The 15,508-nt window shown below is 37.2% G+C and overlaps 1 protein-coding gene across 2 annotated transcripts in view; it reads right to left on the bottom strand.

Annotated features, from left to right (window-relative positions):
• The window catches only part of PCSK5 (proprotein convertase subtilisin/kexin type 5), a 466,280-nt gene that overhangs the window by 80,615 nt on the left and 370,157 nt on the right, over positions 1-15,508 (bottom strand). For both annotated transcript variants that reach the window (XM_045882270.2, XM_045882271.2), the window contains exon 24: positions 6,741-6,809. In XM_045882270.2, coding sequence (XP_045738226.1) covers positions 6,741-6,809 — 69 coding nt within the window. The remainder of the gene's footprint in view (positions 1-6,740; positions 6,810-15,508) is intronic.

Below are 15,508 nucleotides of genomic sequence, written 5' to 3'. Positions count from 1 at the left end.
TATTACAGTATTATTGACTATATTCCCTATGCTGTGCTTTCTACCTCTGTGCCCTATTTGTTGTATAACTGGAAGTTTATACCTCTTAATCCCCTTCATCTGTTTTGCCTACTCCCCACCCCCTCCTCTCTGCCAACCACCAATTTGTTCTCTGTATTTATGAGTCTGTTTTTGGTTTGTTTGTTTTGTTTTTTAGATTCCATGTATAAATAAAATCATATGGTAATTGTCTCTGACTTTTTTTACTTAGTGTGATACCCTCTAGGCCCATCTATGTTGTCATAAATGGCAAGGGCTCATGTTTTTTATGGCTGAATAATATTCCATTGTGCTTGTGTGTGTGTGTGTGTTTGTATACATCACATCCTCTTTATCCATTCATCGACTGATGGACATGGGTGACTTCCATATTTTGGCTGTAGCAATAATGCTGCAATAAACATAGGGGTGCATATATCTTTACAAGTAGTGTTTTCATCTTCTTTGCATAAATAATAGTGGAATTACTGGATTGTATGGAAGTTCTGTTTTTACTTTTTTGAAGAAATTCCATACTGTTTTCTACAGTGGCTATACCAATTTACAGTCCTACCAACAGTGCACAAGGTTTCCTGTTTCTCCACATCCTCACCAACAGTTGTTATTATTTGTCTTTTTGAATCTAGCCATTCTGACAGGTGTAAGGTAACATCTCATTCTAGTTTCAATTTGCTAATCTTTAATAATTAGGGATGTTGAGCATATTTTCATGCGTCTGTTTGCCATCTGTATGTGTTCTTTAGAAAAATATTTATTCATGTCTTCTGCCCATTTTTTAACTGGATTGTTTGGGGTTTTTTTGGTGTTGAGTTGTGTAAGTTCTTTATATATTTTGGATTTTAATACTTTATTGGATGTGTATGATTTGCAAATATCTTCTCCCATTCAGTAGGTTGCCTTTTCATTTTATTGATGGTTTCCTTTGCTGTGCAAAACCTTTTTATTTTGGTATAGTGCCAATGGTTTATTTTTGCTTTTGTTCCCCTTGCCTGAGGAGATATATCCATAAATATTTTGCTAAGGCTGGTGCCAAAGAGACTACTGCCTATATTTTCTTTTAGGAGTTTTATGGTTTCAGGTCTTTAATCCATTTTGAATTTATTTTATGTATGGCGTAAGAAAGTGGTCCACTTTCATTCTTTTGCATGTAGCAGTCCAGTTTTCCCAGCACCATTTGTTGAAGAGAATTCCCTATTGTATATTTTTGTCTCCTTTGTTATAGATTAATTGCCTATACAGGCGTGAGTTTATTTCTGGGCTCTCTACTCTGTTCCATTGATCCCTGTGTCTGTTTTTGTGCCAGTACCATACTGTTTTGATTATTATAGCTTTGTAGTATATCTTGAAATCAGGGAGCATGATACCTCCAGCTTTGTTTTCTTTCATGATTACTTGGCCTATTTGTGTTCTTTTGTGGTTCCATACAAATTTTACAAGTATTTCTTTTAGTTTTGTTAAAAATACTATTGGTATTTTGATAGGGATTGCACTGAATCTATAGATTATTTTGTGTAGTATGGACATTTTAACAACATTAATTTTTCCAGTCCATGAGCATGGAATATCTTTCCATTTATTTCTGTTATCTTCAGTTTCTTTCATCACTGTCTTATAGTTTTCAGAGTATAGGTCTTTCACCTATTTGGTTAAATTTATTCCTAAGTATTTTTTTAAAATTTTTTAAAGATTTTATTTATTTGAGAGAGCGAATGAGAGAGAGAGAGAGAGAGCACATGAGAGGGGGGAGAGTCACAGGGAGAAGCAGACTCCCTGCTGAGCAGAGAGCCTGATGCGGGACTCGACCCCAGGACTCCAGCATCATGACCTGAGCTGAAGGCAGTCGCTTAACCAACTGAGCCACCCAGGCACCCTAGGTATTTTATTTTTTGATGCAGTTGTAAATTAGATTGTTTTCTTAAATTATCTTTCTGCTACTTTGTTATTAGTGTATAAAAATGCAACAGATTTCTATATATTGATTTTATATCCTACAACTTTACTGAATTCATTTATTCTATCAGATTTTTTGGTGGAGTCTTTAGAGTTTTGTATATATACTATCATGTCATCTGCAAATAGTGACAGTTTTACTTCTTCATTTCTGATTTGGATACCTTTTATTTCTTTTTTCTTGTGTGATTGCTGCGGCTAGGATTTCCAGTACTATGTTGAAGAAAAGTGATGAGTGGACACTCTTGTCTTGTTCTTGATTTTAGAGGGAAAGCTTTCAGTTTTCACCATTGAGTATGATATTAGCTGTGGGTTTTTCATATATGGCCTTTATTATCTTGAGGTATGTTCCCTCTAAACCCATTCTGTTGAGAGTTTTTATCATGAATGGATGTTGAATTTTGTCTTATACTTTTTCTGTATCTTTTGAGATGACCATATGTTTTTTAATCTTTTACTTTGTTAATGTGATTATCAAGTTGATTGATTTATGAATATTGAACTATTCTTGCATCCTCAGAATAAATCCCACGTGATCCTTCAAAAATATTGTTGAGTTCAGTTTGCTGCAACTTTGTTGAGGACTTTTGTAGCTATGTTCATTAGGGATAATGGCCTGTAGTTTTCTTCTTTTGTTTTTTGTAGTGTCTTGTCTGGTTTGGGTATCAGGGTAATGCTGGTCTCATAGAATGAATTTGGGAGCTTTCCTTCCTCTTCTGTTTTTGGATCAGGTTTTTTTTTGTTTATTGCAAGTACTTAAAAATTTTAAATTTGTGTATATTTTTCCCCAAGAGTAGGGACTAAAGCCATTTAAATGGGCAAAAATTAAGGGATTTTTATCACCTACTTCTAAGCCAAAATAAAGGCACATTGACATCTATTTTATGGACAAGGTAAGGAAGTAAATAGATCTTAGCAATTTGATTAAAATCAATTAGTAAGTCTGGGGTTGTAAGTATGGGCCCCAAATCTTAGGTTATAATCAGGTATCATACCTACTACTATAGCCCCTAAATAAAACAAAAAACGTACCTCAAGACATTAAGTAAAAATGACTCCATTTACTTATTCTCTCAATTAATGAAGAAATATAATTTAGAAAACTTTGATTTATCTTAAAATTTCCATTCAAGATACTAGCTAGAAAGACAAAGAATTTCGAATCCAATCATCTTGGAATAAGACGGTATTATATAAAATGCTCTCTGTTTGTTTTCAGCCTAATAAAGAAGAGAAATTTAAGAGAGAACAGATTGGTGGTTGCCAGAGGCAGAGGGTGAAGGATGTCAAAAGGTACAAACTTCTACTTATAAAATAAATAAATCCTGGGGATGTAATGTGCAGCATGATGACTATAGCTAATAATAGTGCATTGTATATTTGAGAGTTGCTAAGACAGATTGTAAAAGTTCTCATCACAAGAAAGAAAAGTCTGTAACTCTAAGGTGACAGCTATTAACTAGACTTATTGTGGTGATCACTGCACAATGTATATAAGTTTTGAATCATTATTTGTACACCTGAAACTAATGTAATTCTCTATGTCAATTATATCTCAATAAAAAAAAGAAGAGAAATCTAACCCCATAATAATAAAAACACCCTTGGTTCATCCTAGAATAGCAAATTCAATATTTTCCTCAAAATACAACAGCCACTTTTGATCATGTTTCCTTTTCTCTTCTCTTTCTGGCAAGCTTCCCTTGGAATAATAAATAACTCCATCCAGGAACTAGACAAGATCAGGGTCAATCTGGAATTTGAGTTCTTTTATATTGGGTATAAAAAATCTTAATCTATAGTTGCACTAACTATCTGGAAAGGAACAAAAAACTCAGAAAAAAATTCTACCATTTTCAACAATTAATCATTACATGGTGCAGAAAAAAATGTCTCAGAGCAACTGATTTCACTTTTCTGTACCTCTTCTAGAGATTGTCTAGCTCAGGTTCAAAGATGAATTTACATTACTAAAATGGAAGAAAATGGAGCTCTTTCTTTCTAAAGGATGATGTCCCTTCTCACAAGAAGAATCTTGGGGAAATCTATGGTAAATTATTCATATCTTTTAAAATTTATATTTGTATCTTAAAATTAAGAAATTTGATAAACCATGTCCCCTTCAAATCTCCCTTATAGTTCTAATATTTTATGAAAAATTATTTATTTCTGTATCATATGATTTATTTCCCCTTCTTGGCCCATAAACAAAGTTTGAATAGAGGAAACATCATATCCAGATCCCTGGATATCCTGAGCCATGCATCTCCACTTTAAGTTTTGGCAACTCTCAAATTCAGTTCAACAAACATTATACATGATAAATTTATTGTACATTTATTATATCCTAGGCCTGCTACTAATTCTTTTGGTAGCACAGAGTATAAGTCATAGAGCTTATTCTAAGTAGTTTAGTGTCCAGGCAGAAAGATATGTATGCACCAAATATTACACAGATCAGCTGTAAAAAGCATTACTGCTGGCCTACAACAAGGGGAAGCAAGAAGAGATTTAACTCAAGTGCAAAGATCAACAAAGACGCAAGAAATAAAGTGATAATTGAGTTCAGCCAGGGCAACATAAAAATACATAAGGTCCAACGTGTAGAGACTTTATAAAATAAGAGAAACTTTCTAATTTAAAATGAGAATTTAGCAGCATTTAGAATGTTCTAGTCACTCTCCTGTGATCCCACTGAACATTGCACCTCTATTCTTGCAGGTTGCCTTGTAAAGATTTAGTTTCAGGTATGTTACTTGTAACAGCCAGAGAGGGCCTTATAGTGGGATCACAACCATATCAACTCTGAATTCCCAGTGCCCCAGTGAGCACTCAACACATTGTAGACCATTAAATTTTCTTAAATGAGTAAATGAACTAAATATTTCAGTAGCACTTTGCAGAGTGAATCAAACTTTCTAATTTAGCTCTTTTTGCAAGTTGATTCTTTGGATTTTGAGTCCCCAAATGGCCTATGTCTGATATGGTTTTATTTCCCAGTGGCTACACTTGGTCTCCTCTGTAGCTAGATCAGCTAAGGGAAGGGTGGGCACAATGTAGATACCTATTGATCATGGTTGTCACTGTTTCCAGGTTTTGGGATTTTCCAGACAGGCAGGCACACACACAAACACTCACACACACACACACACATACAATCACACCCCTCTCTGTGATACACAAAGATGCTAACATGGTCACACAACATACAATAATAGCAAAGGTGCAAAAGGAGACCACAAAAATTAGCTGGAATATGAAATCTAATGGGCAAATATAGTTTGAAATAGGCAAAATGTGAAATCAAGATAGTCAGAACATTTATTCTTGCTCTCTGCAAGAACACCTCCTGTCACTTCAGAAGATACACTGGAATTTGCTTATCTTTTCAATTTTAGTACTTTTATTGCTTCTATTTAGGTCTATTGTTGTTTCCCAGAAAATTAGCATTTTACTCTTAAATCTCTTACTCTAAATGTTAACCCCTTCCTAAGTGTGATTTCATTATTAGATTTTATTTTCCAGTATACATGCCCTATTTCATAGTGGAAAGTAATGGGAGGATGGTATTTAGGTTCCTAAAACCTCTGTTTTGTAGTTATAGATATTATAGAAAATACATCATTTCCATTTAGGGCAGAGAGAATCCGTTACAGCCATCAGATAAATTATAATTCATGTATAATATTTAAGAATGTAAGGAAATCCATTAGGTAAAGCCAATAAAAAGTCTACTTAATCCTGGCATAGCCTGACCCCTTGCAACCTCATGAGCGTTTGATGAAGCCTTGGCTTTACCAGGCAGCTTATTAGAAATGTAATTCTCAGGCCCTACCCAGACCTATGAATCAGAATTTGCATTTTAACAAATCCCCCATGGGATTTGTGTGCACATTAAAGTTTTAGAAGGAGGAGTTAACCAATCATAGAGAAACTTCAGGAATAGAAATTACTCCATCAATCTTTAATTTAGGTTGGGGTTCCTTCCAAAGATCTACAGACCCAAACATTAATTATTTTCAATATCTTGACTAAATTTACATTAAGATACATTCCTGAAATTTGGTGGCCTCCTATATTTCATTTTACATCCAATCCAATGGTTCTGTGTGGTACACACTGTCTCCTCCTCTCCACAAGAAAACCAGGCATGCATGGGGAGAAAGGGGTCAGTGATTTGAATTGGAGAATTAGATGAAGACTGACAAGGACTATTCATTGTATGGTGGGGATTTCAACTCAGTCACCACATTGCTTTCTTCTCAAAGGGTTGTCTTAGGCTTCAACCAATGGAGTCATTTCTGCAAAGGAAAATCCCTAAACTTGGGGGTTTGTGAATCACATGCCAAATGAGTTAGATTAATTAGGCATTTCTTTGCTTGAGTTTCTTTCTCCCACCAATGGTTCATCTCTTTATTTGTGACCTTGAGAAGCCAAGGAGAGGCCACATCCTATGCAACTGGAAACCTGGTTGCTGAAGGGATCCCCTGCCAGATTGCTAACAACCAGAGGAAAAGATGCCTGTCCTTTCCTAAACTTGGGTTTCATGAAGATGAGTGACCCCTCCTTTGCCTCAAAAGGGAGCATCTCTCACCATGACCCTGTTTTCATGGGAGTGAGCCTACTTGATGGGTATGGATGGTGACACTGTTATAACAATGACAACATTCCTGCTGAAACAATTAAGAGGTGTGGGAAAAAAGAAAACAAAGCTATGTCAACTCTTGAAGGAGCAAAGAAAAGTGGCATACCCAAGCTGCATCCCAGACATCCTGCTTCACAAGGCATGCACTCTTCATAGTCTGGGTCTTGAACTTCACCTATACAAGAAGAGTGAGAAACACAATTCATTTTTGCTGAGTGGAGACACATTCATCGCTATGAAAATATGTTGGTGTGGAGCTTATTTTCTGCCCTTCCCCTTTTCTCAGAGACAACAAATTTTAATTCTCCTAGCTGTTTCTTTTAGTTTTTTACCTTCAAACCTCTAAATAGCATGGTTATGATGCTACCTCTTGATTTTATTCTCATGCATTATCTGTAGTGGTAAAGACTAGCTTTGTTTCACCACCATTCCAACAAACACAGACACACTTTCCATCCTCCCAAGTGATAAATTTTGCTAGATTAATATTCAGTATTTATATTGGTATGATTATACTATTATTATTCATATTCTAATGACATTGGGGCTCTTATTCATCTTTTTGTTTTCTCTTGTGCTATTTGTCTGGCTTCTTTGTTTTCTCAATATCTGTCCTTAGGTCATCTTCAACTGTACCACAAGTAGAAATCTTCCAGCTATTGCATTAGTATCTTCTTTACTGTCATCCTGAGGATTCCTTTCATCCCTCTCTTCCTTTGATGCCCCATTCTCTGGACCTTATATTTTCTAATTTCTTGTTCTATTTTTTGGTGGAACATATCCTTTACAAGTAATTTTCCCAATAAAGGATGCATGGGAGGTAAAGTTTTGGAAAACTTGCATGATTGAAAATACTCTTTTTTTTTCTACCCTCACACATGACTCATGGCTTGACTGAATTTAGGATTAAAAAGAGAAATAATTTCTTTTCCCAAAAGTTTGAAGTTTTTGTTCCATTTTTATGTTTTAGTTTCCAGTATTGTTGAGAAGTTCAATGTCATTGTGATAACCAGTCCTTCTTGTATGACCTGTTTTTTTTTTATCCCATAGGAGTTTTTAAGATTTTCCTTTTGCAGAAAAAAAAAATCTATTTTCCAAATTCTTACATTGATATGTCTTGGTATCTGTCTTTTTAAAATCCATTATGCTGGACATGCAGAAGGCTTGTTCAATCTGGAAATTCATGCCTTTCAGTTCTGGGGTAATTTTCTGAGTTATTTCTTTGTTAATGTTCTCTATTCTATTTTTGCTCTTTACTCTTTGAAAAACCTGTATTATTGGAATTCCTGGGTTGACTCTTAATTTTTCTTCCCTCTTCTCCATTTTCTACTTTTTCTTTCGGTTCTACTATCTCAGTGATTTTTAAGTTTTTGTCTTTCTACCCCTCTTCTTCATTTCCATTCTTCTATAATTGTTTTTTTTTAATTTTTTGAAATTAAAAAAAAAGATTTTACTTATTTAGTTGAGAGAGAGAAAGAGAATGAGCAGGGGTGGGGCAGAGGGACACACACACAGAGAAAAGCAGATTCCCCACTGAACAGGGAGCCTGATGCTGGGCTTGATCCCAGGACTGGAGATCATGACCTGAGCTGAAGGCAGATGCTTAACTGACTGAGGCACCCAGGTGCCCCTGTATAATTGTTTTTAAAGACTTATTTATTTGAGACATAGAGAGCCCACACGCATGCACTCACGTGTGTGCATAAGTTAGGGGAGGGCAGAGGGAGGGAATCTCAGATTCCCCACTAAGCATGGAGCTCAACATGAGGCTCAGTCTCATGATCCATGAGATCATGACCTGAGCTGAAACCAAGAGTCTGATGCTTAATTGAGTGAGCCACCCAGGTGTCCCCCCTTTTCTTCTATATATTTTTTTAAGTTTCCAAGATCACATTTTTATTTTCTGAATATTCTTTTTTAATGTATTTTTTAAATTATGTGTTTCAGGTATACAGTATAATTTGATATCTTATATACTGCAAAGTGATCACCCCCAAAAATCCAGTTATCATCCATCATCCTATGATTGGCCACCTTCAGCCCTTTCTCCCAACCCCACACCCCCTTCTCTCTGGTAACCACCAGTCTGTTCTCTGTACCTATGAGTTTGTTTTGTTTCTTAGATTCTACATATGAGTGAAATTATATGTATTTGTCTTCTGATTTATTCCACTAGCATAATACCCATATTGTAAATGGCAAATTTTATTCTTTTTTTAATGGATCAACTTTATCCATTCATCCACTGGTGAACATTTAGCTTGTTTCAGTTTTTTGGCTATTGTAAATAATGCCGTAATGAACACAGGGTTGCGTATATCTTTTCAAAATAGTGTTTTCATATTTTTTGGATAAAAACCCAGTAGTGGAGTAACTGGATCATATGGTAGTTTTATTCTTAATTTTTTGAGGAATACCCATATGTTTTCCATTGTGACTACATCAATTTACATTCTCACTAACAGCGTATGAGCGTTCCCTTTTCTCTGCATTCTCTCCAACACTTACGATTTCTTGTCTTTTTGATAATAGCCATTCTAATAGGTATGAGGTGATATCTCATTGTGGTTTTGACTTGTGTTTCCCTAAACATCAGTGATCCTGAACATCTTTTCATGTACCCATTGGCCACCTGTTTGTCTTCTCTGGACAAGTGTCTCCCCAGACCTTCTGCCCATTTTTTAATTGGGTTGTTTGTTCTTTGTTCTTGAGTTGTATTAGTTATTTATATATTTTGAATATTAACCCTTTATTGGATGTGTATGATTTGCAAATATCTTCTCCCATTCCGTAGATGGTCTTTTTGTCTTGATGATGGTTTCCTTTGCTGTGCAAAACATTTTTAGTTTGATGTAGTCCCATTTACTTATTTTTGTTTTTTGTTTCCCTTGCCTTTGGAGTGTGACTCACAAAACCATTTTTAAGACTGATATCAAAGAGCTTACTACTTACATCTTCTTCTAGGAGTGTTATGGTTTCAGGTTTTACATTCAAGACTTTAATCCAGTTAATTTTTGTGTATGGTGTAATAAAGTGGTCCACATTCATTCTTTTGCATGTAGCTCACCGGTTCTCCCGGCACCATTTATTGAAAAAGACTATCCATTTTCCATTGTATGTTCTTGGCTCTTTTGTCATAAATCAATTGTCCATATATGCGTGGGTCTATTACTGGGCTCTCAGTTCTGTTTTATCAACCTATTGGTCTATTTTTTTTGGTGTGTCAGTACCATACTGTTTTGGTTACTAAAGCTTTATAATATAGTTTGAAATAAGGGAATATGATACCTCCAGCTTTGTTCTTCTTTCTCAAGATACCTCTAGCTATATAGTATCTTTTGTGGTACCATGTAAGTTTTAGAATTATTTGTTCTAGTTCTGTGAAATATGTCATTGAAATTTTGATAGGAATTATATTTAATTTATAGATCACTTTGGGTAGTATGGACATTTTAACAGTATTGATTCTTCCAATTCATGAGCACAGAGTATCTTTTCATTTACTTATGTCTTCAGTTTATTTCATCAGAGTCTAAATAGTTTTCAGTGTACAGGTCTTTTACTTCCTTGGTTAGATTTTTTTCCTGGGCATTTGATTCTGATTGATGCAATTGTAAGTGCAATTAAGTTTTCTTATTTTCTTTTACTGATAGTTTGTTGTTAGTGTATAGAATGCCACAGATTTCTGTCTATTGATTTTGTATCCTACAACTTTACTGAATTCATTTATTCTATCAGTTTTATTTATTGAGTTTTTAGGGTTTTCTATATATAGTATCATGTGGTCTGCAAATAGTGACAGTTTTAGTTCTTCATTTTTTAAAATTTAATTTAATTTTATTATGTTATGTTAGTCACCATACAGTACTTCATTAGTTTTTGATGTAGTGGTCCATGATTCATTGTTTTTGTATAGCACCCAGTACTCCATGCAATACGTGCCATCCATAATACCCATCACCGGGCTCACCCATTCCCCTCACCTGCTCCCCTCTAAAACCCTCAGTTTGTTTCTCAGAATCCATAGGCTCTCATGGTTTCTCTCCCCTTCCAATTCCACCCCTTCATTTTTCCCTTTCTTCTCCTAATGTTCTCCATGCTATTCCTTATGCTCCACAAATAAGTGAAACCATATGATAATTGATTTTCTCTGCTTGACTTATTTCGCTTAGCATAATCTCCTCCAGTCCCATCCATGTTGATGTAAAAGTTGGGTATTCATCCTTTCTGATGGCTGAGTAATATTCCGTTGTATATATGAACCACATCTTCTTTATCCATTCGTCTGTTGAAGGGTATCTTGGCTCTTTCCACAGTTTGGCTATTGCAGACATTGCTGCTATGAACATTGGGGTGCATATGGCCCTTCTTTTCACTATATCTGTGTCTTTTGGGTAAATACCCAGTGGTGCAATTGCTGGGTCATAGGGTAGCTCTATTTTTAATTTTTTGAGGCACCTCCACACTGTTTTCCAAAGTGGCTGTACGAACTTGCATTCCCACCAACAGTGTAAGAGGGTTCCCCTTTCTCCACAACCTCTCCAACATTTGTTGTTTCTTGCCTTGTCAATTTTTGCCATTCTAACTGGTGTAAGGTGATATCTCACTGTGGTTTTGATTTGAATTTCCCTGATGGCTAATGATGATAAACATTTTTTCATGTGTCTGTTAGCCATTTGTATGTCTTCTTTTGAGAAGTGTCTGTTCATGTTTTCTGCCCATTTTTTGGAATTGATTATTTGTTTTTTGGGTGTTGAGTTTGAGAAGTTCTTTATAGATCTTGGATATCAGCTCTTTGTAGTGTCATTTGCAAATATCTTCTCCCATTCTGTGGGTTGCCTCTTTGTTTTGTTGATTGTTTCCTTTGCTGTGCAGAAGCTTTTTATTTTTGATGAAGTCCCAAAAGTTCATTTTTGCTTTTGTTTCACTTGCCTTTGGAGATTTATCTTGAAAGCAGTTGCTGTGGCTGATGTCAAAGAGGTTACTGCCTATGTTCTCTTCTAGGGTTTTGATGGATTCCTGTCTCACATTGAGGTCTTTCATCCATTTTGAGTTTATCTTTGTGTATGATGTTAGAGAATGGTTGAGTTTCATTCTTCTGTATATAGCTGTCCAATTTTCCCAGCACCATTTATTGAAGAGACTGTCTTCTTTCCATTGAATATTTTTTCCTGCTTTGTCGAAGATTATTTGACCATAGAGTTGAGGGTCCGTATCTGGGCTCTCTATTCTGTTCCATTGGTCTATATGTCTGTTTTTGTGCCAGTACCATGCTGTCTTTGTGATCACGGCTTTGTAATATAGGTTGAAATCAGGCAGCGTGATGCCCCCAGCTTTGTTTTTCTTTTTCAACATTTCCTTGGCGATTCGGGGTCTTTCCTGATTCCATACAAATTTTAGGATTGTTTGTTCCAGCACTTTGAAAAATGTCATTGGAATTTTGATCGGGATGGCATTGAATGTATAGATTGCTCTGGGCAACATAGACATTTTAACAATGTTTATTCTTCTGATCCATGAGCATGGAATGTTTTTCCATCTTTTTGTGTCTTCTTCAGTTTCTTTCATGAGTGTTCTGTAGTTCCTAGAGTATAGATCTTTAACCTCTTTGGTTAGGTTTATTCCGAGGTATCTTATGGTTTTTGGTGCTATTGTAAATGAAATCGTTTCTCTAATTTCTCGTTCTACAGTTGCATTGTTAGTGTATAATGCATGGCTTAGGCATTGTTTGTTGCTTTTTCTCTAGTTCTTTAAGGTGTAAAGTTAGTTGGTGAATTTGGGATTTTTCTATTTTTTTTTTTGAGTGAGGCTTGGATGACTCTGTATTTCCCCCTTAGGACCGCCTTTGCAGTATCCCATAGGTTTTGGACCAATGTGTCTTCATTCTCATTGGTTTCCATGAATTGTTTTAAGTTCTTCTTTGATTTCCTGGTTGACCCAAACATTCTTGAGCAGAGTGGTCTTTAGCTTCCAACTGTTTGAATTTCTTCCAGATTTTTTCTTGTGATTGAGTTCCAGCTTTAAAGCATTATGATCTGAGAATATGCAGGGAATAATCTCAGTCTTTTGGTACTGGTTGAGAACTGATTTGTGACCCATTATGTGGTCTATTCTGGAGAAAGTTCTTTGTGTGCTCGAGAAGAATGAGTATTCTGTTGTTTTAGGGTGGAATGTTCTGTATATACAGATATATCTATGAGGTCCATCTGGTCCAGTGTGTCATTAAAGCTCTTGTTCCTTTGTTGATTTACTGCTTAGATGATCTGTCTATTGCTGAGAGTGGAGTATTGAGGTCTCCTACAATTACTGTATTATTATCAATATGACTCTTTATTTTGGTTAATAGTTGGCTTATGTAGTTGGCTGCTCCCATGTTGAAGGCTTAGATATTTACAGTTGTTAGATCTTCTTGTTGGAGACCCTTTTAGAATAATATAGTGTCCTTCTGTTTCTCTAACTACAGTTTTTAGCTTAAAATCTAATTTGTCTGATATAAGAATTGCTATCCCAGCTTTCTTTTGAGGTCCGTTGGCATGGAAGATGGATCTCCATCCCTTCACTTTCAGTCTGGATGTATCTTTAGGTTCAAAATGAGCCTCTTGTAGACAACATATGGATGGGTCCTGTCTTTTTATCCAATCTGCAACCCTGTGCCATTTTATGGGGGCATTTAGGCCATTCATGTTGAGCGTGATTATTGAAAGCTATGAATTTATGATCATCATGTTGCCTGTGAAGTCCTTGTTTCTATAGATTGTCTCTGTAAATTTCTGTTCTGTATCACTCTTGGGGTCTTTCTCCTTTTATAGAACCTGCCCCTCCCGCCCTTAATATTTCTTGCAGGGCCAGCTTAGTGGTCACATATTCTTTCAGTTTCTGCCGGTCTTGGAAGCTCTGCATCTCTCCATCCATTCTAAATGACAGCCTTGCTGGATAAAGTATTCTTGGCTGCATGTTCTTCTCATTTAGTAAGCTGAATATGTCTTGCCAGCACTGTCTGGCTTACCACGTCTCTGTGGATAGGTCTGACATTATTCTGATGTTCCTCCCCCTGCACGTAAGGAATCTCTTCCCCCTAACTGCCGTTAAGATGGTCTCCTTGGTTCTAAGATTTGCAAGTTTTACTATTACATGCCGGGGCGTTGGTCTGTTTTCCTTGATTTTGGGAGGGGCCTTATCTGCCTCTAGGACACGAATGTTTGTTTCAGCCCCAGATTAGGGAAGTTCTCAGCTACGATTTGCTCAAATATATCTTCTAGTCCTCTCTCTCTCTCCACCCCCTCAGGGATCCCAATAATTCTGACATTGGAACATTTCATGGCGTCACTTATGTCTCTAATTCTGCTTTCATAGGTTTTGAGCTGTTTTTCCCAAGCCTCCTCTTTTTCCTTCTTTTCTATCAATTAGTCTTCTGGATCACTAATTCGTTCTTCTGCCTCGTTTACCCTAGCCCTTAGAGTATCTAGATTAGATTGGATCTCATTGATAGCATTTTTAAGTTCTGCCAGTTCAGCTTTCATTTCTGCTCTTAGAGACTCTATGTTGCCTTTAATCGATTTCTCCATTCTAGCTATTGTCTTCATAAACGCTACCCTGAAGTCCAGTTCCGACATCTTGGTTATATCTGAATCCATTTGTAAATCTGTGGCATAAGTCATAATCTCTGAGTCTTTCCTATTTTGGGAGTTCCTCCTCCTAGTCATTCTGTTGACGGGTTGTTGAGGGAATGTACAGAGTCCAAATTATTGACCACAACCCAAACAAGATGCACCTGTTTTATAGGGACCTTAGGGTTGCTGGCCTCTTGTTCTCCCAGCCTGTCTTCTGGGGGAGGGGCCTGCATTGCTGTTACTCAGGCAACCCTGTTTGGGCAGAGTTGCCCTGCCCCTGGGGGGGGGGGTAATGGGCTCAGTGAAAACCGGTTTTGGGGGGCTTTTGTTCTCTGGCAGCTTTTCCTGATGTCTCTTCAGAGCAGAAGAGACCGCTTCTAACCCTCTGCCTCAGGGCAGCGAGATTGCAGTCTGTTCTTCAGTGAGCTCTCCAGGCCACACTATCTCCATTCCTGTCTGTGCTGCTATAAACTGCAGCGTCCTGGGTTGTGCGCCTCTCAGCAGAACTCCAGTCCTCGTCTCCAGGTTGGGGCACAAATCTGCCCTTTGTGCTTCTAAAACTGCCAGCCACCCTCAGTTCGCACGCCTGGTCCCGCTGCTCTAGGTTTTATTCCAGGGGGCTGCCCTAATGTCCTTTCCCCATCGCCACTGGTCTGCAAGTCTGTGCTCTGTCCCCAGCGTGGGAGAATTTTGTGCTCCTGTGTTATTTCACCTTCCCGGCACCAATGCTTATGGCAGCTCCCTCCCCCTTCTGTTTGTCTTCGGATATGTGCCCACGGAATCATGGCTCCCCGCTTTATAACCAACCACCTGTGATATTCTCTTTGTAGAGATCCAGATATATCTTCTTACATCTCCAGCTGATTTTGTGGGTGTTCAGAGTGGTCTGGTAGATATCCAGCTCAATTCCGGGGATCGGTTGGAATAGGGTCCCCTACTTCTCTGCCATCTTTTCCCAACTCCATATAAAACATTTAGATTGGTTGAAATCCAAAACACTTGATAACACAAATTGCTGGCAAGGATATGAACAGGAATTCTATTTCATTGCTTAGTTATAAAAGGATGTGGGAGGGGCACCTGGGTGGCTCAGTCAGTTAAGTGTTGGACTCTTGATTTCAGCTCAGGTCATGACCTCATGGGTTTGGTGAGGCGGAGCCCTGCGATGGTCTCCATGCTGATTGTGGAGCCTGCTTGAGATTCTCTCTCTCCCTCTCCCTCTGCCCCTCTCTCATCCTCTGGTCGTGTCCTCTCGCTCTCTCAA

The sequence above is a fragment of the Mirounga angustirostris genome, unplaced genomic scaffold (genome assembly GCF_029215605.1).
Source record: "Mirounga angustirostris isolate CCGP_5_RB_7025 unplaced genomic scaffold, mMirAng1.0.hap1 SCAF_15, whole genome shotgun sequence".
In the NCBI taxonomy this organism is placed as follows: Eukaryota; Metazoa; Chordata; class Mammalia; order Carnivora; family Phocidae; genus Mirounga; species Mirounga angustirostris.
The sequence above is the reverse complement of the archived record's forward strand: the minus strand, read 5'-3'. Positions and strand labels throughout refer to the sequence as shown.